The sequence below is a fragment of the Telmatherina bonti genome (assembly GCF_933228915.1).
Source record: "Telmatherina bonti genome assembly, chromosome: 14".
NCBI classification, from domain to species: Eukaryota; Metazoa; Chordata; class Actinopteri; order Atheriniformes; family Telmatherinidae; genus Telmatherina; species Telmatherina bonti.
The window spans coordinates 21,495,816-21,521,958 of NC_136612.1; the positions used below are offsets into that span (position 1 = coordinate 21,495,816).

General features: G+C 39.0%; 1 protein-coding gene across 1 annotated transcript; it reads right to left on the reverse strand.

The window, feature by feature from the left end:
* Positions 1-5,739: 5,739 nt before the first annotated feature.
* tbc1d16 (TBC1 domain family, member 16) lies at positions 5,740-24,340 on the reverse strand (the record flags this gene model as incomplete). The annotated part of the gene is made up of 12 exons (XM_079253365.1): positions 5,740-6,027; positions 6,578-6,724; positions 7,871-8,050; positions 8,696-8,882; positions 9,978-10,112; positions 13,006-13,154; positions 13,753-13,917; positions 14,045-14,192; positions 14,304-14,498; positions 19,834-20,142; positions 20,849-21,011; positions 24,160-24,340. 12 exons carry the CDS (start codon positions 24,338-24,340, stop codon positions 5,740-5,742), a joined length of 2,247 nt encoding a protein of 748 aa, XP_079109491.1.
* Positions 24,341-26,143: the final 1,803 nt, after the last annotated feature.

Here is a 26,143-nt window from a genome sequence, read left to right on the forward strand (position 1 = left end):
TCATGTGATGATTTTCAAACCAATTAAAAATGTTTTTGCTCAGTGGGATCTGATCAATCAAAATAACTGTGTAAATGTGTGTGAAAGAATAAACGTGACTTGTTTTATAAAGACATTTATAGAAATAAAATCTTAGATAGATTCTGAGACTAGCTTTGATAAAACTATTTCTAAACTGTTTTCCCGTAAATCTAATGTTCTTGTTTATTATTCTTATTTATTATTTTGGATGCATGTCAGCTCTGAAGTTCTATTTTTTTTTTTATTAATAATTTTTTTTTTATCTTCTTGTGTGTGTTTTTAGGGTGTGTGTATGTGCAATTGCTCAAGTGTTTCTTACAATGCTATCTGGTGCTCATGAACTGTGTAGATAAGAAGCTAAACAGGTATTTTCATTTTGAGTAAAACAAATCTTCAGCTTTTATTCAGACAGAAAGACATTTCAGTTTAATTTTAGTTCATCTAAACCTTGTTAATAGAAAAAAACCTGCAGTGATGCTTCATGGTAAGGTTTCAAAATATGTTAAACTAATGGTGCTACATAAACTAAATTTTAACATTATTTATGTAAACTAGGCTGAGGCTAATTTATTTTCACAAATGATTTAAGAAATTTAAGTGTTTGTTATTATGCTCTGCCTAACTTCAGCATGTTAAAACAGGTTCAGCTGGGAAATCATTTCCCATAACTGCTGAAAGTCAGTGATGCACCTAAATAACTATAAAAGGAAAACCAAAACAAAAGAGCAAACACTAGAATATAATTTTCAGTTAAAGTTAAATGTATTTTTTACCATCAGCTACTAATATTTGATCATGATAATCATCACAATACCACTTGGAAAGTTTGGCTTTAAGCCTTCAAAGCCCAACCTAAGAAAAACTGGGAATAGAAATATTTCTTTAATCTTAAGTATTAATTTGTCTGTTTAACCAAAGTTAAAGAAAAAAAATTATTTTCTCTTTTTTTTAAAAACCATTTATTATTGTGTGATAGGTCAAAATTGTTGTAGTGTAGTCTTGTGCTTCATGCTATCAATAAATAGGCAGGGTACAAGTATCAGATTGTGTACACAGTTTCTACCATGAAATAATGCAAGTCTCAAAATTTTGTATCAAATATGATCCATTTGGCTTCACAGGGTTAATATGCAACGTGTGCATCCTGTTTGATCTTGTAAATTTTTAAACTAATAAAACATATGTGTATTCTCACAAAAATATTTTGCCACAACTTGCATATGTGGAAAACTGCATAGCAACAGCTCATGAAGCCAGTCAATCCTTGTAGTGACACCAATATCAGGGTGTCTGATATCAGACACCGAGATGGATCTGGCTGTACCTCTGAAAGGCCCATTAACACCTCCAGAGGGTAAAGCCCAGCCCCCCTCTATAAACAGCCCAGCCGGAGGTCCATCCTAATGGGCTAAACTCATTCCCAGCTTGGCCTGCTCCAGGTGTGGAAGCCGAGTCCTGTAATTGATAATTAGGGGGTAATAACCCAGTGTTCAATGCCGGCCTTGTGACAGGCCCCACACTGTCACTCAGCCAGAGACACTGGAAAGTGGAGAATTGAGGAGGAGGGGAGGAAAAGGCTGTAAATCAACAAAAGGGACAGTGGATGAGTGGAAAAGAGAGTGAAAGAAAGATAGAGGTGACTGAGGCAATAGCACATGAAAACACAGGCAGTTTTTAGTGTGATATGTATGCAAAGAGTGATAGAGCAGAGACAGAATATGTGAGTACTACTCCAACACAAAGAACCCTCACAGAAAAACTCATGTGCTTTGCGTAAGTCCCTGATAAGTGCGTGTGTGTTGCTTGTGATACTGAAGCTAACAATGAGAGGTTGTAACACAGTGCAGAGACAACAGGTTGGGCATTCCATACAACACACACACACACACACACACACACACACACACACACACACACACACACACACACACACACACACACACACACACACATTATGTCGTTAAACCACATATATTATCATTTAAGCAATAGCCCACAAGGAAAACTCTCTAATCTAACACATAAGCAAAAATACTGTTGGACTTTTTCAGTTTGGGATGTTCAGTTTTTTCCTCATTATCCACATACAGTATGCAGTCCTTGTATTTTTACCATTGATTAATAATATAAAATGACACAAATAGACAAATGACTTGGTTAATAAGAAATGGCATTTTATTCATTTATGTATTTATTGTCATTTTTACTTGATCTTATTTTATGTCATAGAAGTGCCTTAGCCTTGAGAGAAGCTACCAATCAGGGACTAATGGGTTGTAATTGCAGGGAGGAAGACCCCAATACCAGCAGGTCTCTCAATAGCAGAATAATTACACCTACACTACAGATTTGCCTACAATGAATTAGGTCCCTTGGGGATCCCTGGGTGTGACTTAAGGAAATTTCTGATTCATTTTCATGTTGAAACCCATCTCATTTATGTTTTGAGTTCATCAAGATGGGTATTCAAGAAGGGCAAAGAAAAATAGTAAGGTGGGATGAAAACGCTGATTGAAGAATGACTAGGTGCTGTGACACGTGTATGTGTAACTTTTCCAAAGAAAAATAATATTTGATTGTTTTCCTGAGAACACAAAGTGACAAAAGCAGAAAACCTGCACTAACAGGTTCATATTCCTGTTAGAGACGCCTCTTTCAGCCCAACAACTTCCTTGTCATTTTTCAGAAACCAGCCACCTGACTGTGAGGACTGATACCATCTCCACAGCTGCCCATGACAAGCAGTTAATCACTGATGTGCCCGAGCCATGACACACACTGTCACATAGCCACAATAAACAGCACAGGCTGATAAGGCTTGTATCGTTGCAGGTTGAACTCAACTCAACTCGTCTGGCTCTGCTGATTTCCTCATGGGACACTGGATATTGTTTGTCAGAAAACTGGAATGCAACCTTCCTCTTAGGCAAGAATGAATGAATTAAATAAACTTCAGAAAACAACACTTTTATCTACGCGGGTAGTTAAACCGATATGTTCCAAAGCCTTGTCTCCTAAGTGCTGGAACTGGTTTGGTGTTGTAGAAATATTATTGCAGCTCGTTATTTTCTCAGCTAATGCAAATATAAGTATTGTAAGATGTGGGACACTGCTCAACATTTTCACATCATCATGCATTGGGATAAACATTAAAGCTGCTGGAAAACAACTATTTTGAGGACGCAGGTGAGTGACTGTTAAAACTGGTTCATAGGAAACAAGGAAATGTGATGGAAGAGGAACTAATAGGTTTTTTTTCCCCCTTTTTACATCATAAATATCCTGAACATTTGCTGACGTTTTGTTGCTGCAGTCCTACTGTTGGTATGACAGAAGCTCCTCCTATTTAGGTGCTGCTCTACCTTTTCATTTGGCATTTAGGTCAGTATAGGTGAGAATTAGGTCAGGACCTTTTTACTTTTTAACCGTTCTTGTGTTAGATATGTGTGTCTGGTTTGTTGACTACACATACTTGTCACATTTAACTTTAAAATGCATATTCATATTCAATTAAGAGACACCAAAAGTGGACTGTACGGCCATATCTCCACCATTTGTTACTTTAGTTAAACTTGTCATCTTCTTTTTGGCTTCATTTTCTTGCCTTATTTGGCATTCTAGTCAAACTGACCTGTTTCAGACCTTTACAGCTAAAAAAAAAAAAAGGGGAGAAGTACACATTTTCCTACCTGAAACTTTGCTTATTTTCAGTGACAGACCCACATTCACAGGGAGTCAAAGAAACACAAGTGCACACACTCCAACATCCTAATGTAAACAACAGAATGTCGCTTGCTCTCATTTTCTGGCATTAATTGCCCTTTCACCAAACATGTGTCAACTTTGTGGACAAAAAACTCAGAACCCCCCCCCCCCCCCCCCATATCTTTGTTTTCTTTTTTGTTTGTTTGTTGTTGCAAAAACAATTTATTTATAAGTTCAGGTCACTAATATTAAACAGAGCGATTCCTTTTGCTTCATCATTTTGCCAGAAGAAACAGTTTTAAAATGTGGAAAGTAAAAATAACCTTTATTTCTAAAAATGTCACCATTTAAAAGACTTTTGGACATTTATTCTTGCACATTCTAAATTATACATAGAATAATTAACCATCATGTGTTTCTAACTTAGCTCATTTCACTGCAGATGCACCTCTTGATTAGTTACCTGGATGCCTTTTGCAGAAACTGCTGGAAAGCTAACCAGAAAAATCAACGTTACATTTTAGCAGCATTTTTGCAGATGTTACAGTCCTGAGGGCATCATTCAAAAGCTCTCGGGGGTGGCGGGAGGGCTTGAGTGGAGACCATCTTAACACCTAAGGCAACATCACTTTACAGTATACCCTTGTGTGAAGCCTAAATACATAAACAACAGGCTTGTTTCTCTACTTGCCCTTCCAGATTCTTCTTAAGATGTCTGCATGTGGCCTCCAAAAGCTCACCAGATGTTTTGCAACATCTCCAGTTTAAACATACACACATCCAAGTTTTCATAGTTTTGATGTCGAGTGAGAAGAGGCAAAAAACAGATACATTCATGTGGACTGATTCCTTAGTTTTGAGTGAGTTCTCATTCATTTAAAGAGAAAGTGTCAAGAATAACACAACTGTGATAACAAAAGCTCACAATCCTGATTCAACATAGGACAGAATTTAAGTTACAAAAGAGAGCCATTCATTACTCTGCATTGATGAAACCACAGTCTTTTGTTGTATTTGGCAACACTGATGGCACAACTATATGATGCCGCAGACATTTGATATTTTACAATGCTAATGTGCAAAAGGTAACATCTGTGCCCCAGCAGTTTAACATAATCCTGTGTATCGGACTTGGACTTCCTCCTTCTCATCAGCTAAAAAACAGAACTGAGAATTTAAGAACCTGCTCCATACTGTCACCCTATGAGGAAATATGAGCAGCCATACCAATGGCGTGTTTGCACCATAAACACACTCTTACCTCTGTTTTGGGCTTAATTATTTTTCCGACAACAAATGTGTTGTGCCCTTTATATATAAAGAATTTCTCATGCAAGGATAGAATATTGCTAAATATTTGTAACGACTCCTATAAACACAAACATTGATGAAAAAAGTGAAAAACTAATTCAATCCAGTTTGGTTTTGTTAACAACAAAGGTTTGCATTTCTTGTCCCGCTCAGGCTTGAGATACACACACATATTACTTGAAAAATCACACAAATACTTCTTTGTGGAAAGACAGGAACAGTTTGAAAAGTTCTGTGAATGACTCTCCAGCTCCTTTTGCCCCTGCTTTAGAGTCTGCAAGAATTCAGCTGCCTGAGACCCTAATGTGACCTCCCCTGCCTACAAAGCCCATGGAAGAATGCCAAACCAGCAGCAGAACCTGAACTAGTTCAAGACCAACACAGCGGCTGGTGATTGTCCATTCTGCTCACAGAGGAAAGCAGCTTCTTGACCTCTGATCTGTTTGACAGCAAACCGTTCTCATCGCAGATTTACGTGATACTGAACATCAAAACAACATTCTTGTAAGGCAGTGTTTAACATTGCATCACATGAAAAGATCAAGTGACAAAAATTCTCATTAAAAGAAAGAAAAAAGATAACTTGGGAAAGAGGAGAGGGAGGTCCAGGGGCAGAAAAAAAAAAAAACAGTTTGGAGATCCAAACATTTGGCAGCTCTAGCGTGAACCAAAAGAAGCACAAGCCCTCCCATGACATCCAACTCAGGACTGCTTCCTGAAGGTAAAAATGTCCCGCTTTTTGGAGCCCCTCTTGCTTTCAAGTGGAGGCGTTGGGGTAGGGTTTGGTGAGGATGATGGGGAGGGAGAAGAGGGCTGTGAGGTCGATGTGCCTCCATAGGGGCAGCTCTGGGACTCTGGGTGTTCACCTGAACACTCAACAGTGGGGATGTATCGACTGTCCCACATGCCTGGGCCGCACAATTTACAAAGGTCCTGGAGGCTGCATGGGATCCTGGGAAGAAGGCGGAACTGGTAGAGAAGGCTGCGGGCCTGAAAGAGCAGGGCAAACACAGTACACTGAAACATTTAAATAAAATCAATATCTTTTTCTCGTGGCTAAAAGATAACAAAAGACTGTCAAGGTCAGCACTGCACACTGTTACCTACAGCTCACAGGCTGGTGTGTCTGCTCTTAAAACCGAATGCAAAATATCAGGAAACAACAAAAGAAACTACACCAGCTGCATGCAAAGAAAAAAATAACTGCAACACAAACACAGCATCCATAAACATGAGGAGGCAAGCATAAGCGAAGTAGCAGAGACGCAGATCATAAATCCTCTGCATGATGCAGCAGCGTCCCATTTACCTCAAGGCCTCTGTCGGCAGTTTACTGTTTAGCAGTTGCTGTGCCGTAACACTGGGTTGGCCCAATGATGCAAAGAACACTGGGTTTGGATTAAACAAGCACTAAAACAGCAGTGCAAAGAGGAATTTGAAGAGTATCTAATTGATTTGCTTTGCACAGGTACATGGCAATAAAACGAGACAATGGAAACATTAAGAATGCATAAAAGGCACAAAAGCTCCTTGATGATACCTTGCGTAGCACCAGTTCTCCATTCATGTGCATGGAAAGGTTGCTGAAGTGGAGCAACATTTGGTCAGTAGCGAGCTGCTGCTCTGAAACGTCCTCTCCGTAGAGAACAATGATGGCTACACACAGGAACAGGTGGAAGTAATCCGTCTGAAAATGGGAAGAAAAAAAAAGGAGAGAGGGAGAGAATGGTAAAAGGGAGAGGACGAATGCATGAAGGTGTGCAAATTTCAGAAAATACATGATCTCAATTCTCATTTCAGATCCTGAGTGGTGTGAATATGGAAGTTACAGAACAAAAGACAAGCACATCAGAATGAAACTGTTAAGCTTGTTAAATGTCAAGATTCGGTGTTAAATGGAGTTTATCTAAAAATACAAGTCACAGAAAAACAGGTAGATTTAGTGTAAGACTGCATTTTAAGCATAAGATCTGAATACTGTTAATACATTAGTGACGTAGTTTAATGTCAAAAGATATTTCATTCTGCTGGTTAATATAAAGCATAACAGACTGTCAGTAATAAACTCAACGTTTCAGATGGCAAGAACGGAAAATAATCTGTTGCTCCCCAGTACTGCAAGATAACATCCTCTTCACAGAAAAATCTGATATCAATCAGAAATTCTTGCTCAAAGCCCATCTGGTAAATGAATTTCAACTGTCTTAACCAAGGTTTCACACATCTCCTCGATCACCACCTGTAGCTGAAGATCTGAACATCTAGCAGAGTCTGAACAGATGGCACGAAGCAAAGACAGAGACATCTGACTCAGCCTCAGCCAGAGGAGGTGTTAAGCTCAGCCTAGAACATGATAGAGTTACAAGTTGACTGGATCCTGACAGAGGCATAAAAGGAGAATGAAACATGCACTGGGGTCATTGATTTAAAGCTTCAAGTCAAAATGACCTGCGTTACACACCCTGGTTTAATCACAATAGTATATGGAGCTTTCTACATTCTTTATTTATATTAAAAAACATAATTGGGACTTAGTTCAGTGATTTAATCCCTTTAAGACTAAGAGCACGCTTTATAGTCATTTAGTGGGATTACAGTAGTCTGCAGTGACAGATCTAAAGGAATAACAGAAAATTTTCTTGTTACAGACGATGTTAACAACCCCTGGTGGCATGCCTCCTGTAATACAAACTTACCGCTGCATTCCAAAACAAGAATAATGTTTTTTTGTTTTTAAAAAGGAGGAAAATGTTTTTGTGCACAGAAACAGTGTTTGGAAAGCTCTTCTTTCTCGCTTGTGTATGCAAAGAAGCAGTTTGGACTTTGCCCTGACCTGGTAGTGTGCCCAGCAGGCCTCCCACATGCGCAGGGCCTCTGTGTCAGGGAACTCTCTTTTAAAGCAGAGCAGGATCCAGCGGTGGCAGAAGAGCAGCTGGAGGCCATCCTCTCCGAGTCTGGTCAGGTGGTGGTGGAAGCGTGGGAGCATGAGACGCAGAAGCTCCCGCAGGTACATCTGTGGGGTAAAGATTAGTTGTACTGTGCTCTGCTGGAGGCCACCTGTTGCAATTTTAGTCTAACGAAATGAGCTTGGCTCGGTGGTCAGATCTGTGCATGTGCTCTTGAAATTGTTTACTGGATCCTCTATAGGCCCCTGTTACCTCTAACATCTGCAGGTTCACGAAAGCTGTTGTGATCAGTTCATGCTTGATAGATAACAGCTTATAAAACATATTGTCTGACAACGTGAAGAACGAAAGGCTTGAAAACCATTTTAAAGCAATATTATTGTGATATTTAAGACCTTTTTTTGTCAATCTTTAGTTAAAACAGACATTTTTAAAGACCTCCTCTTTTGAGAGGAGTTAAAAATAAAGAAAAGAAAATAGAAAAACTACCAGAGCAAATTACAGAATAAGATGGGAAAGGGGCTGTATAAACTCAATTTGCATGTCAACGTTTCCTAATAAACCCATCAAATAAAAACATGAGTGAACATGAGCTCCACACCTAAAGGCTAAATGAAAAACCTGCCGTGCAATATAAGGTGGCACAATGTAATGTACAGAAACTGCTGTATATATCCCCAAGAGTAGTAGTCAGCACAAGATGTGGCGATGTGTTATCTGGTTACTCCTAAATGCACAGTAAAATGTCCTACCAGCTGCCTCTCCATGTCTTCATCCCGCGGGGAGCTGATGAAGATGGTGTTCTCCATGAGGCCAACAAAACACCAGAAGGTGTCACTTTCATCTTGGATCTCGGTGAGCAGAGGAGCCACCAGGTCGGACATGCCCTGGCAGTAACCCATGTCAGGATTAAAGACTGCATAGTTGAGCAGAATTCGCCTGGAGCAAGAAAAACCATGGACATCTCAGCGCTGCTTAAACTTTTGGCAGGGAAGGGGGGAGGAGGGAGGAAGCCCAAACCTCAGCAGAACTTGTGATGTAACAGGGCGAGATACAGAATTGTAAACATTTCAATTCTTCTAACAGTCTTTAATAAAGTCTCTACAGATGTCAGCCAAAACCTCTGAAAAGCACAGTCCCACCCAAACACTGAATGAGCCAACATGTGTTTCAGCAGTGCTGCTAATGCCCAGAAAAATAGGACAATCTCTGCTTTAATGGTTGCTATGCCAACTACTCTGGTAACCAGGGAACTAATTAAAATTATATATATATATATATATATATATATATATATATATATATATATATATATATATATATATATATATATATATATATATACACATATACATACATATATATATATATATATATATATATATATACACATATACATATATATACATATATACACATATACATATATATACATATATACACATACACACACACACAAACAAAGGGAAAACCTTTGGGGGACACATTGTTTTGGTGCAACAAAAACAAAGTATAAGTTTGATGGGTTTTAGAGACTTCAGTATGAGAATGTCTGTTCAAACCACATGAACTGATTGAACCAGGCACACATATATGTGACATATCAGTAATAGATGTGAGATAACTGGGAAGCATGAGATAAACGGCATTGTATGTGGACACGGGTTATTCGGGTATCCCCCGCCTCAGACTCAAGATGAAACATAATTCCATGACAAATACAAAGAGCCTCGATGAGAGTTGCTAAACTAATATGTTATTTAAATCCTCTTGCTTCTCGTTTAGAACGCCATTAGCTGTGAGTATGCATCAAAAGTGCTCAGACGGCTTAGTCAGAGTCAATAAAGCATGAAACTCATTTGCAGCTCCCCCAGGGTTCAGAATATGATATAAATACTGCAGGTACGGCTGTGCGTTGAGCTGAGGAAGCGGAGATGATAAGAATGGCCAAAGAGGAGATGACAGAAACAGAGCATGAACATAAGAGACAGACTGACTGAAAAAGTGGGGAGAAGAAAAGGAACATGGTCTGACCTCATGATCTCTACATTGGGATTATTCTCTCCTCTGAAGAATTGGTTGCTACGATCTGTTCTGACCACGTCTTTATCCACTGTGAACTGGACCTTCCTCCAGAACTCACTGTGCTCCTCTGGGCTCATGGACAATCTGGGGGAATCACAAACATATACTAATTAGAAACTGGTGGAGGAAAAGTTTTTAAAAAGAAGCAGCTGAACCCTGCAGCTACTTTCTTGCTGCTAATGTTGATTAACTAAACATTTGAACTAATAAGAGGACAATAACTAGTGAGTTTCAGTTTTTCCTCAACAGTTATTGTTATAAACATGTGTAAGTGCTAAAAATGTTGCTCTGGTGTATATCTCTAGTTACAAATGCATGAATATGTGGGAGTGGACAGGCAGTGCACCTAAGAGCTCCACTGAGAGTAATACCACAACCATAAAGCCTCTTCCATCACTTAAATGTTAGGGACTACATGAAGAACGTACTCTGTATGTAGCACTAACATAGTCAAGTCCTAACAAGCAGAGGGGATTTAATTAACACTGTTTGTTTTCCATGTGGCCCCACCAGGAATTATGCATGCACACCTGATGCAATGCCACGCAACTGTTTAGTTTTGGTGCCGTGTGTTTATCTTGCTGGACCCTCCTATGTCACCTTTTTATAGTTCTTCTATAGAGGGTGCTGCTGAGAGGTTTTAGTCACCTTATATTTCAGTCAGTTTTATGGTTTAACAACAGTTAAGATTAGAAAGCATGAACAAACACAAACAAATAAGGAAGGAAAGAAAGTAGAAGGTCAAGCCAATGTCCAGAAATAAACTTCAGTGAAATAGTTCAGGAATGTAAAAAAAAAAAAAAAACCAAAAAAACCCAAAAACATATACATGTAAGAAAACCTCAAAACACCTGAAGAAGACTTATGGACAACTGTCCAAGATTCTAATATTGGCAAAAAAAATCCAAAACAATATTTATTAGACCCATTGGTTAAGTAATATTATCCACAGAAAAGCATTCCATCAACTTATATTTCTGTAAACAAACCATTAACTAAGCAGGTTTTAGTATCTATATCCAAATCAGAGGATCAAATGTTTCTTCTAAAGTCTGATAACAATGTCTTCATTTCACTTCAGAAATGACTTTTTTTAATTACTTCAACTTAGACAAGAATATAATAGTCAACAAGTAATACGGGTTCAGCAACTTACTGGCCACCATTAGTTATAGTTTTAGTTAATTATTACCACTACTATCAATAATATTTACAATAATAACGTTATAAACATCATCATCATCATTATTACTATTATCATTAGATGAAAACAAAACTTAAGACATCTTCTGGTTGTGTATTCTCTGGGCTTTGGAATTTGGTTTGTATGAGATATCTTAACAAGCACGTTGAACTCTGGGGGATTGCAGCCCTGTACAATCAGATCATACATCAGAAAATATGTTTGAACAAAGAAAACATTACTGACTGACAGAGATTACCTTCCTCTTCAAATGTCATCCAAACTGAATTCTGAATTTCAGTCTGTCTTTACAAATGAACTTTACATTCCCGTCTGTGGACTGAACAAAATAATAAAAGAAATAAGATAGATTCATGCATAATCTGGAAACAGATTCTTTATTTTCTAAATAACTAATCTATTATTTATATTTATCTGAATTGACGGTTTGCTTTGCTCTTATTTTTCTGTGACATGTGTACTACTTAAATCATTAAGGTCAGTTTCTCTGTGGATATTTCAGCAGATATCCAGTTTGGCTGACCAAAACCATTATACTCAGTAATGTTGCACCCCCTCCAGCTGCAACTGCTTAGGCTGTTAGGAGATAGGGAACAAAAATCCACAGGCATGTATCCTTGCTCCTAATGATCAACTTGTGGCCCTGGAGGCTGCTTTAGTCAAAGGCTCTTTAAAGGATTCACATCGAAGTCAGAACAAGGACTCTAATTAAGCAACTTCGATAACACTTTCTGGAGTACTCAAAACATTAAGAGGCCAGTCAAAGGAAACCTGTCCGATTATTATAATCCTTACAGAAAGAGCAACAGAATATGTGAAAATATGGCCACTTAATATTTTGACGGGAGGGTGGAGATAAATAAATATTGCGGCTAACTGTCCAACACCATTATCTACTTAGCCGCTGCAGGCTAATTACGGGAGATATTGATGACGCGCACCAAGATGTATGTTCTCCTTATTGCGTTTGTTTATTTTTATAGTTACTTTAAATAAATTACAAAGAACAAACAATACGCAGAGCAAAAACATCTAACTGTGGTCAACAAAAAGTTTACTCCCGAGCTCACCCCACTTCTGCATCCTTACAGCCAAAACGATGCGCTCAGGTCAGTGCAACTATTTGTAATGTGTGCGTTCACACCCAAAGTGACACACCCTCCACCCAAGTGCCAATCAAGCCCGCACACACCAGCACACTCGCAGACACTCATGTCCCACAACACGGCTCCTACAATAAAGACTTGAGGATTCAATGTATACAGTCTTGAAAAAAATATTAGCCCGCCTTTGTTTTCCAAACAAATGTACCTTTAGTTTTACAGGCAGCATAAATTAACATGAAATTCTGATTTAAAAAAAAAAAAAAAAAAAAGGTAGTCTAATGTTTTACTCTACTGTATGCAGATTCAGTGTGCATATGCTTGTCCGTGCATACCAAAGCTGTAAGTTTTTTCCCCTCTGACAAGAAAGTATGATCTGATAAGCGTTGACATGTTTTCTCTCCAGAGACCTTTTATATCACACCCAGCACCTCCCCATAACACTTGCCTGATTGTGTCTATTGATTGCTCAGCGCTTGCAATGAGAAGCCCCGACAGACTCACATATGGTTTATTGTTTGACTGACTGAGCATTTGGCAGCCATTGCTGCAGCCACGTTACAGATACTCTGCTGTTTGACAAAGTCTGTGTCTTCAGACTATGTAAGCAAAACAATTTCCACTGCACCGACTTAACTTGCATTGAAACCCAGATCTTTCCATAGCCCACCTCCTCTGCTGGATATCATGATAGTGTGTACGCTTCTGCAGCCGCCAGGCCTCCCTCTCCTGAGAGGTGGAGTCGTAGCTGTAGTAGTGCAACAGGAAGGGCCACACCTCACCACGGATGGATGGGTCGATGCCACCAAAAAAGATGGCCTAGCGGAGAATAGGAGGGAAACAGATACGATAAGCACAAAGGATTCTTTCTCGGATGTTCGGAGGGCAAACAAAGGTCACAAGTGCTAACTGTGAGATCAGAGTTGTATGCAAACAAGTAGACAACCTGCACTTGACTCTCCTGTCACTAAAATACATTGGATGCATTCAGTTCAGACTTCTGCTAAATGCTGCAACAAAGAAACAAACAAAAAAAAACCTGTATAAATCTGCACATCCAGTAAGAACAAGTGTTCTCTGTTTTTGCAATGGTGCACTTGCAGAGGAAACATCTTGGTCATGGTCTAACTGTCATTTCTGTATAATGGTAAGCACTGAATTGAGTCAATACCGGAAAACTAAAGTGACTCACAGCATACATTGGCCAAGATTAAACCTCATTATTTACAGACAGGCATGCTGATTTAAACTAAAAGTTTAACACAGTGGAGCCGACTTTCATTGTGTGTGAAGTGTGGAAATGTGACTTGAATTTATGGACAATAGCACGTTAGCCAGAGGTGTGATCTGACTTATTTTCTAACCTATCCCTGTAGTCTTTAATTACATGAACATAGAAATACACCCTTGCACATACCTTGCGCAGCTTGTATTCCTCCTCCACCTGTCCATTGTGGTTTAGGTGACGTAGCCAGGTGGCGACGTCCAATCGTCGATAAAGCCTTTCCTCTGGGTGGGTCTCGGCTGATGGTAGAGTGGGCCTTTGGATGGAGAACTGCATGCATGACTTTTCATCAGAAACCTGAAGGCAAAGGAGAATAAAAGAAAGTGAGGGGGGAAAAGATGGGAGCTCGCATTTAAATAAAAACTGGGATTAAAAAAAAAAAACAGAAAAAGAAAACAAATGACAAATAATGTTAAAAGCTGACCTGGTCTTTAAGCTGGGTTTCTCTGCAGCATTTCCACTGCTGGAAGACCTCTGCTAGCTTATCCAATCCAGCATGATGGAAGTGGAGGATCTTATACTGGCTTTCTCTGCTAGCTATTACAAGCTGGCCACTAGTGCATGCTTCATCGCTACAAACAATTACAAAAACAAGAAAAGAACTCAAATTAGCAAACTGAGTGGCAGGGCAAAATCACCCTGCAAGGATGATCCCACTGTGATCATGTCAACTCTCTACTGACCTGAAGAACAGTCTCAGGGACCTCATGTGACCCAGGTCCACCCTGAAAACTCCACATAGCTGCTCCAAAACCAACAACTTTTGCTGCTCCTCCCATCGCATGCCCTGTGAGTGGACACTGCTGTCAGAGGGGGCGTGGCTGTCCAGACTTGAGGCCGAGCTGACTGAATGGTTCATGGACTCATCGCACAGCTCTCTATCAAAAACACAGAAATGTTTTTTTTTTATCCACATAATGATTACCATAACATGAAAGCAGGGAGGCTTCAGAGGTTTCTTGTCCCCACTGTGCTAGAGTTCATATTTTCATAATTCAGATCCAGATGGAGTTATTCCTCAATATGGAATATTAATACTCAATATCATAAAGACAGAGGCTGGTGATGCGCGGTTCAGTGACAACTGTCTAGCTCAGATCTGCAACGATGTTTTGTCTCAGTACGGTTCTGCCAAGAAGCTGAAAATTGGAAAAGCATGGAGACTGAAGACACACAGACACGTACATACACAAGGAAATCTGTACACACAGAAATCACACTGTCTGCTGTCCAATTTCCCCTGTCATTCCCCTATGGCAAGCATATTGTTCCCGGCACTGAAACCTGAGCTGAGGGTTTCTCTGCTGCAGGACGAGACACACAAACACACATATTCACTAGAACATCTACGTACACAGATGCACAACTGTCACACCACGGAAACAGACTTATGCTTACACAAACATGCAATGTGAAGTAAAATAAATAGACGCCAGCTTGTCAGTTTCAAGGAATTCTCACTTGCTGATTTGCTCAAAGTTTCTCACACATACCAAACACACAAAGACACACACACACACACACAAGTGAATGGACCATAACTAATGACCATAATGCACTCTCAAACACGTCTCTAGACATGCCAAGGCTAAGAAACAGGAATGTGTTAAACCCTCTGACATCTGAGTAGTAGACATCTAAATGAAGTGTTTTGCTCATTACTTACTGTAAAACACACTTATGATCTATAAGTCATTTAGGATTTATGCAAGACTGATTTACCCTTTGATTGTAAAGAAGTAATATGAATCAGTTTTAAAAAATAATTAGCTGTTTTCACTGTTTTCCATTTACAACAAGGCAAACAGAAGCTGCATGCTGGTACATCCATGTGTTGGGTGGGCCATACTGGTTATTTTTCAACCTGAATCCGTCATGTTCAGATGATGGCTTCCATGTTGGCAAATGGGAAAATAACAAGGCTTGATCAATCCAGGCTGTGTGGCTTCCTTATGCTATCTGGTGATTTACTGCTCTTGGTCTCATGTATCACTCCACAAACCAGACTGTGAGGAACCAGTTGGGAAATGGGAGAGAGACACAGCGGGATCTGCTAAGGAAGTTAAACTATATGAAATATGGTGAAACTCTTCCTTTTCATAACTCCAGCGACTGTCAAGTGGGGAATGTTTACAAGGCCTACAAGCCCATTTACCTCATTCTTTCCTACATTCTTGAAGTACGTTAATAGTACAGAAGCAAAGTACAGAGTGGGAAAACGCTTGAAAGCGGATCAGTATCTTTTAACATCAATAGTCTGATTCTATTTATTTATAAGCCAGAAACACATAAGGTGTATATCTGTAAACAAGGTGTTTTGATGGAGTTAGGCTGCTGTTACTGGCATGTCCCACCAGACCAGGGTGAGATTAAACTGCCCTGAGGCCCTTCATAACACTTCTCTCCACATTCATGAGGCTTTACTCCAGAGGAACGTGCTGCCAGGTCACACTGAGAACCAGGACCGAGTACTACAGACCTCCTGGGACTTAAGTTCCTTCAGCTAATCCCTAAAGGGAACGGAGAGTGATCAGAATGAGAGGGCAGTGTTGGCACTGCAAGCACATGCTGGAAGATGGTTGGTACACTTTGCAATTTACGAAAAAGGAGGGGAAAAAAAAAACAAAAAACACTAGACTTTCTAAATGTATTATTTATAGTTAATTGGATATTCCAATCATCCCAAAACAGCACAGACTAAAGTCAGACTTTTTAAGACTTCTGAAAAACTTTGATTTGTGTCATATCACTGTATATTAACCCAATTTCATTTTAATTTTGTAGAAGAATAAAGCAAGAAAATGTCCAGCATGTGGACAGTTTATCAAAACTCAAACTGAAATGATGAAAAGTTATTGCTGATTAGCTTGTTTTTTATACATATCTCTTTAAGTCTGAATATATAATAAATGGCTGCAAGCACAGCTTGTTGTCTTTTCAGGCATAAAAAGTCAAAACTGTTGGACACCGCTGTTCTAAGCTATAATCACATGTTAGAGTTCTACAAATAAAGCCTCAGGAAGGTAGTACACATTGGCACTTCCGTAAACTACAATTAAACTTTAAAGAAACTTGTTAAGAAGCCTGACAGACATTGCTGTGGATTTCTCTTTCTGCTCTCTCCCACCACTCTCCTCTTTCTGCCCCCTTTTCATCCGCTCTCACTCTCCCATACGCGGTTCTCTCTCTTTGAATGATTCCAAGTGACATGTTTCCAGTTCCTGGCCCCTTAACAGTGTCAATTAAAGCAAGTGAGAGAGAAAGAGAGATTGAGTGGGTTCCAGGGTTTTGGCTGCTGCTCTGCTCTCTTCAGTCCTCTAATCCGGAGAGCTGACATTCAGCCCAGCACAACAACCCTGGGAGCACTGGGAATCAAAGGGCTTCACACAGACTTTAGGAAGAGAAGGGGAAAGAGGGGGAGGCAAGATATCTGAGAGGTGGGCATTACTGAAAGGCACAATATAGAAAAAAAAACAGTGAAAATGAACAAGAGGGAGAAATGGAAAATGAGTGGAAGGAACTGACAAATATGGGATTGAAGAAAGTTTACAAGAGGAAAAGGAAAACCAGGCAAAAGGAAACGATCGATTTGAGTGCCAGAGAGCTGAAAAGAGACACTAAGAGCAAAGAAGAGAGGGACGGAGTAAAGGTTAGATGCTGTGAAGCAGAGAGTGCTGCCAAGCCACACACTGGCTGCGCTTACAGTGAGCTGAAGTCTGAGAAGTGGTTAAAAAGGCTTAAAAACCCACACAAACTCACTGACATAGCCTCTCAAGTTCTGGGCAACAATTCAGGCCAAATAGCTGCATAAGGAAACAACCACGAAGGAAAACACAAAATTAAATGGCTCTGAGGTCCCACCAACAGCACAATCACTGTCCAGATTACTCTTTTGATCAGCAAACAGCTAAAGTGGTTTTCACATTTGCAGTATTTGGTGACTCATTTTAGGAAATCTGAGGTGTTTCAGACCGAAAGCTGCTTCAAATGAGTGAACACATTTTTCATGCCTCCTGCTGAAGTCATCTACCTGCTTTCACTCCCTGGGGACCCTTAGTTGTAGAGCAGTGAGCCACCATGTGGCTACAAACAGTAAACCGGCCCACATGCAATCGATTCTTTTCTTTCTGGCGCCACCTTCTGGTAGCTGAGAAGGAATGTGCAAAATTCAACAATAAATAGGCATCTATCTGGGTTAGAGTTCATTTCACAGCTAATCATATAAAAGTTGGTCAGATATTACTTATTGACATGACTTTCTGTGAAAAATACCAAAATTTTAAAATGAAAAATTGATTATCCCACTCTGTACGTTGCCACATGTTGGTAAAAACCGACTGGATTGTAGTCTGAAAATGTTTGCTGGGAATATTTACACATTGAGAGAACGCACAGGTTTATACTTACAACTAATATGTACAATTGACGAATATAATTAAATAAATACTAGACATGCTTATAGGGGACGCTTCTGACTGCCGATACCTAAAACCAATGCAGAAAAGAAAACTGCCATGTCATATTGGAACAAATGAATAGTACAGCTAACACAGATTACCAGTAAGATATGGTTTAAAAAGAAACTGAAAAATGCAAAAAGACAAAGAGAAATAACTTTGGATTAAAAAACCAGAAGCTGAGAACTGTAGAGACTGACTAATTATAAAGTTAATAACTTTTATTGTGAAGTGTTAAAAGGTTTGTATATTGGTATATTAAAATGTAATGTTTTAGTATTATAATGTTATATTTTATGTATGTTTGTTACTTGTGTGTGGACCCCAGGACAACTAGTTGTTGCTGTGGCAATGACTAATGGGGATCTGTAATAAAGATAAAGATAAAGATGTACAGGTTGTGTGAATCAGTGAATCACAAAAAAGGATGCTTTACATTAAATCAGTTTGGTTTTACTCTGAAATCCCTTCGTAAGCTTCAGCTTATCCAGAACTCATGCTGATCGCATTACAACCAGCTCTGCTCCGCAACTCAGGATTTCTGCCAGCAGATATCACAAACCTCTCTCTCTTTTTTCACATCCAGACTCAAACTTACTTGTTCAAAACTGCCTAATCCAAATAAATTCCTACATTCTGCTATATTTATTTATTTTCTTTTATTTATGCTTTTGACCCTGAATTTTATGCCTGTTTTAATAAAATTTTGTATTGAACAGCTGAGACTTGTACAGCTTCTTTGTGTGCTTTGAAAAGGCACTAAAAAATATTGTTAACATTATCAAAGTAAATGTTTTCGAAAAGTCCAGCAAAATGTTGGCGCACAAATGATGACTAAATGCTGACAATTTCAAAATGTATAAATGGTCTACAACTAAGTCCAAATATTTAACAAACATACACACCAGCATATTTTGATTATCAAAAATTAAATACATTATTCACATTACTATTTTTCTTAATGGCATTTCATTCACTGAAAAAGGTTTTTTTTTTGCCCCTCTTACATTAAAACATAAATAACAACAGCAATAACTACATAGTTTGTTGTGGAGCAATATTCACATCACACTTCATCCTCTTGTAAAATCTTGTGGAGCAACAAAAGCATTTGTGTATCAATACACATAACTAGTTATTATTTTCATCAATTATCCTCAAAAGAATGCAATAACCACAATATATTGCATGTAAGAGTTTTAACAAAAGGTATAAAGGTGACTGATTATGAAAACAAATGAATGACTAAATTAAGAAACAAAACAAAAAAAACCATGAGATCCGTCATTGCTTTTATATCCAATAGTTCAAGATTTTCTCCTGAAGATGTTCCTAAATCAGTGTCCAAGCAGAATAATCAGTAGCTAGTACAATTAAACTCCTAAATATTTGAAATAATCGTTTTGGTTGGAAAAAAAAGCATCATTCTATATCAACTATATTTTGCTGCGTTAACATTTTTCCATTTAAAGCTGAGTGTGAAGAAGCAGACATGCCATGAGGCAAAAAGAGAAAAGAATGTGTAACAAATAAAGTAATCAACTTTAAAACATCACATATCATGCTGTACTGGAGGGAGCCTATTAGCAATCAATCTGCCAACAAAGTCTAACAGAGCCACATTTCCTGGTGAGGATGAGCTAAATATCAGGGAGGCTACAAAGATAAACATAATGCTATCGATAGAGTTTACAAAAACAAACACAAAAACCAGTCCAGGTAATAAATAAAGACTCATGCCAACCCTCTCACTTACCTGCTTTCACTGTCCAGGAAGACAGAGCCACTGCTCTCACACAGCGCCTCGCTAACGGGGGACAAGCAGAAGGGGGAGGAGAAGGTGTCCGAGTCTGAGCCCATGGTGCTGTCCCGGCTCACTTCATCTGACAGCTCGCAGGAACCCTCGTCACCCTCCTCCCCAGCCGAGGGCAGCTGATGCTGATGCGGGGAGGGGTCCGCTGAGGTCTCTACCACCAAGCTGTGGCTCTCTGCAGAGGTGCTGGTAGTAATGTTTGTTTCCTCATCTTCATCTTCCTCTTGAGCTGCTGTGGGACGGGAGTGTGGTCTGGAGAGGACGATTGGTTAAAATGTTAAAAGCTGAAAATATTTTGTCTGTGTCACTAAGAGTTTCATCCTATTAGTGTGTGTTTTCTCAATAGTGTTCTTTAAACCAGTGGTTCTCATCTGTTTTCCTTGACTCCCCCTATTATGCAACTACCACTACCCCATAAACATTACACTTGGCTTCATGCTTTCATTAGCTTTTGCTAGCTTCTAGCCCCAAATGAAGCAATCTGAATGAGCCCTTTTCTAATTTTCATTAAAATGGCCAACTAGGGAGTTTTCTTTATAATTTTTCCTATTTACAGGATATACATTTAATTGTTCAGATTTTGATGACACTTTGGGGACTGGTTCATGTTTTCGGTCTCCCAAAACGCTGGTTTCATATTGATTAAACCTCCAAATGTAAAAACCACTTCAGCGGATACACTTCAGGTCGTCTGTGTGGACATGACCTTAATTTAAACAATCACACAGGCTCTGTACGGTCAGTCTTACTGAAACCTTTGCTCTTTGTGGACCCCAGGTCCAGTTTTTTTCATAACTTTGAGATTATTTCAATAATTACATTTCTCCAAGTTGCTAATTCAGTTTCTGTAAATATTATGAACATGTCAGCACTTTCAAACAATCTTAACTAAAGGAATGAAGTTCAAAACTTCATCACATTCAGACTCAGACATATTTTAAAACATCACACTTCATACCGTCGGCCTCGGCGACGGGCATTCCTGCGTACAGGGGAGCTTTCTGGAGTGATGTATCGCAATGCCTCCTCATCGTGCCTCTGGATGCGCGAATTAGGGACCCAGGTTAAAATCAAAGTAGTACCCAGGCTCTCATCCTTCTCCACATGCACACACAGGTAACCTGCAGAGGGCAACAAAGCCTTGCCTTTATCATTGGTAATTAGAATAATTAAAATAATTAAAATAATATAGCAAACATAGAAAGGTAAAATAATTTCAAGCTCAGCAGTTTTTCCATTCTTAATGAATTTGTTCTCGAGTATATTTGCAGGAAATGGTTTTAAACTGAATCAAGTGCTTTTCATCAGTCAAGTTTATGAATGTTTCATCATCATTTTTCTTGATCTATATTATAAAAAAAAAAAAAAAAAAACTTTTCTTCCTTATCATAAATCTGTTCATTTTTAACATATATATACTTTTCTGAATTTTGCTGTTATGTTTCTAAATGGTTTATTCCAATGGAGATTCAACTAAATGTTTTTTAAGTTCACTAAAAAGAAAATAATATTTTAACAGAGTCATGAGGGCATCGTTTGATCACTTTTGGAGATAGCAATGATTTACTGCTTTGAGCAAATTTGGGGTTCAAAGTGCAGCTATGGAAGGTTAAAGATGTCTGTTATCCATGTGAGGTTATTTGTTGTGCAGTAAGCAGTAAAGCAATCAATTGGTCCAAAAGTCACACAGAAACAACAATAAATGGCAAAAGGATGATAAATAAATACAGAAAAATTCAGCAGTTTGCTCAGAAGAACAATGGCAGCAGGGACAGAAGAGTACTTCCTATCTGTTAAACTTGCATTTTAGCAGAATGGTGGAAGCAGCAGAAGCTCAGGAGCCAAGGATTGGCTCTGGTCCGAAAGATTTAATGACCTTGCTTGGGACTCTGATTTCAATTAATCGCACGATAAGGAAAAATGCTCACAATAAGTTTGCCAGGTGCAACAATTTTCATTTGTCTCTTTACTCTCTCACCCACTCTCTCATCCAAAGTGAGAGATGGCATTTGCTGTAAGACAATATTAACTTAACACACAACAAGCTTCCATCTGCACTTGGGGAAAAATATCTTAATAAAACAGGCTAGCTCCATCTTCCCAACAGTATGATCACTGGGGTGTTTACCTACATATTAAACACAAACAGGACAGTGCAACATGGTGTGCACTCAGACAGTGTGGTTGGTAAAGCGATGCTGTCCTTTAATACTGTTAAAAAGGCGAAATTTTGAAAAACGTTGCAAACATTTCACAGTCAGTATGAATCGCCTGGATGAACATACATGTACAAACGGCGTTTCCACAACTTTACAATGACATGAAAAATGATATTTTACCATCCCACCTCTGGTCAAGTCCAAACATGTCCCCTTATATGAGCTTGACCATAGACTATGTAACTTTGTTACATAGTGTTTAGAGACTACATGTTCCAGATAACCACATTGCCAAAACCCCAGGAGAAATCCTGATCTGTTTTAGCAGACTGGGGACTGGATGAGCATAAACTTGTCTGCACATTGAGTTAAATGTTCTTTAGAAATTAAAGTATGTTGATCTTTGAATTGGTGTACTTGCATCATTATGGCATTATTGTTATTTTAGTTGGAAATGGTCTCAAATTGACAACAATAAATCGCTTAGGACAATATTATCCTCTACCGCAGTAATTTCGGAGACAATTAATCGCATGGTAAAATTAGTTACCGGCACAGGCCTGTTTGATACTGGGCTGAGAGGTCAGTCAGGTTAATCATTGCATTGAAAAGTTGAATATTTAACATTTTGCTGCAAGTGGTCAAACTACAGCTGGTGAACGAACCCCTGTGTAGTGTGGAAATGGTCAGGATCTTTAAACCTTAAAGACACACTACAGAACTTTTACCATTTTTCCTGTCACATGCCCCCCTATCGACGGCTAATTTGGCATCCATCTTGCATCTTAACTGACCTGTTCTCCAGCTATCAAAAGATTATCTTACAATTACTCTTGTTTTGTCCCTTTCTTCCTTTTAATTTTGCATGCTCAAAATAGCCAGTTCTGTTTTTTTTATTTTATTTTATTTTAAATATAATTCCTTATTTTTGTCAATACAGTGGTATAACAAATGACAAACAGAACTAGTAAAACATAATGGGAACAATTAACTGAGGCCAGGGGTGATATATGCAACAGGAAAATTACAAATATTTGGAGGCATATATAGCAGAGTGAAATGGTTCTGAGGGCTTTAGGAGGAGAAGATACAGTGCAAATATACAGTTTTACTTCTTTGATGAAGCTGATGTATGAGGGTATAGTTCTAGTAATTTTACATTTATGGATGTAAAATTTGGCTCATAGCAGGATAAGATTGCACAAAAAGAGTTGGTCAGCTAGTTCCTTCTTATACAGTGTGTCCAAATAACACATCTTTAAAATACAGTTGAAAGTTATTTATATTGTCCGCGGCAAATGCCTTGCCACAGAGATCTGAACTGTTCACAGTTCCAAACTAGGTGAAAAAATAGTTTCTGGTTGAGTGTTACAGAGCCAGTTCTGTATTTTATCGTGGAGCGAAACTTTGCTGCAACGTCCCGTCACGTCCCAGATGTAAAAATTGTATGGTGTCGTTTGTCAGCCTCGGGACACTGCTGGGTAGCAGCGGCTCTGGAAATGCACACAATGGATGTCACTGTGTCATTAAACAAGTCAGGGATGCAGAGTTTTAAGGTCAGAAAGTTACGTAATGCGTCCACGAAGTGGCAATTTTTTTTTAAATCTACTGTTAAATATAGATTGAATATACACAGCTAAAATTAGCTTTTTCACTTTATAAGAATATTTTGAAGGTATGTGCTCAGTTTAACATAAAACTTGGTTGTGTGACATGTCAGGAAAAAAAAAAAAAAAAAAGATTAACAAAATAAATTCAGTTGTTTTGCACCAAAAGGCACATCTCTATTGGCAGTAAAATGTACTTTTTTACATTAGAAAATGTCATAAAAATCAGAAATTTGAGGTGTACACAGAATAGCACAAATGTCTTTCTGATATATTTACAACAGCCTGATATTATAAACGTACTTGGTAACCACAAAATTCACATTATAAACATGTTCACAGACAGGGTCTACTGCTACTGTCAACGTGGTAGCAACTTGTGTAAATATATGCAAATCATTTCCTACATCTGTATTAGTCTCAGTAAAGACTAAGACGAAAGGTAAGACTTGTTCCTGCTGGCCTGAACAATCTAATTTGACACTGTGTCAGTGCAGCCAAACCTGGGTGGTGCTCGGCCAGGCCAGGCAGGGGCTCTGCAGGGTGGACACAAACATTATTTTTGGAGAAGATGATCTCGCCATCCAGGCCTGAGCGTAAAGATGACCCCCCTGCCCCAGGGTTAAAGGTCAGGAGGTCGGAGGCCTTGGAGGAAGCACGCCGTAGGAGCCGACCCAGAGACATCTCCTCAGGCGCCGGGACACTGAGCCCATCCTCTAAATATCGAGAGTGAAAAAAAACAAAAGTTTTTTTTTTTTAGGTAGATTTTTCATTTGGCTTTAAGAAGTTGGAAAGAAAATAGAATGAGATGAAAATGGATAAATAACCAGACATTTTAAGGACAACAATGCTGTAAACCTGCACACATCCACACTTCACTCTGTCACATTACTGCTAATATTTACTGCAGTGTCCTTACTGCAGCGCTCCACCCTGGAATCCCCTCTTCTCTCTGCACTTGTTCAGCATTTCTCTGTGCCGTGCACCTGCGCCAGCTAACACAGTCACAGCTCCTGTGTCCCACCTTCTGCAAACAGCACACTGACACACTGATGTGTGCACACGCAAAAAAAAAATACACTACACAAACACACTCTACTTCATCCGTGTGAAATTCCGAGCGGTTATCGGGAGCCAACAAATGTCATTGACAACAGTGCTGAACAGGGATCAGCATGTCACACCACCAGTGTTTAAACTGTCTGCTTTGCGAGAGATCTTTATGTGATGAAACAAACTTCACATGGAGCTAAAAATGAAGACGCTCTTTTGATGCTTCCACATGTTGAAGACTTTCTTCTCTGAAAAAGCTTGAAGGGGATCTTTGGCTCTCCAGACTCAAAGAAAACTTAAAGCAATCAAAATCAAACATTTTCTTTGCCTCACCTGCTCCACAGTCCAACTCACTGATCTCTTCCCTGAGTGTTACCCATGGTTTTTGCATTTGTACATATGGATCCAATCCATGTCTATAACCTTGTTTTCTTGCTGGCTGAACACTGACACATACTCCTGACTCTATCTTAGGAATGTTCCCTCCTTTTTCCTCAGGGGGCATGTTTACCACTGCTTGATTAAGCCAGCACCCCACTTCCTTCTGTCAGGCCTAACGCAGGAAGTCTGCTGGCACAAAGTCTAGGCACAACCTTACAGAGAAGTGCTGTGGGCCATCTTTTGACTTTTTAAGCTGAATTGGGCTTTTGTCTTTTGGTCAGGGATTTATCATTGGCACAGAGCATCTTGAAAAAAACATGGCTCTGTGTTTTTTGCAGATGTCAGTAATCTGGGACTGCAGAAGGAAAGTTCACTGCAAGATTTTGCATTCATCCAAAACCAGAAAACAAATTGATAGACCATGATCAGTGCACTTGAATACAGGCAAAAAGCTAAAGTTTACATAACCTTCACAGTTTTAACACATAAAAAACACTAACATGTTTATCCTCCATCAAAACACAGTAGTTGATTAACAAACTGCTGCACCTTTTATAGCAATCAATTTAAAATGTGAAGGTGAGATGTATATATTTTTAGATTTTTCCTAAATCAGACCACATCTAGAAAACTAACTGGTTGATAAAAAAAAAAAAAAAAAAATACTTTGATTGTATAGTTTACTTCCCAATAGTTGCTCTAAACAGCAATCCATCACATAAGACTAGAGATTAATTTCAATGACCAACACAGAGTTATTTACTGTACAAGTTCTGCTTCCCCAGACTAGTCTGCTTGCAACTTTTAAAGCAAATGCAGCATCTGCATACTCTGAACTCCTGCAAGACGTCCACACAGACATACAGGGCAACTTAGGACAAGCTTGCTTTTCAAATATGTCACACATCTGTGTTTTTAAGTTGTTTTTATTACAGTAATAACATACTTTCTGCTGTGCTTCTATGCTATAGTTATTCTGGTCAGCATGCAATTGCAGGGTGACCAGTTTCATGTTCAGAACTGCCGATAAGGGAAAGTGTCCTGTCCCTCCTT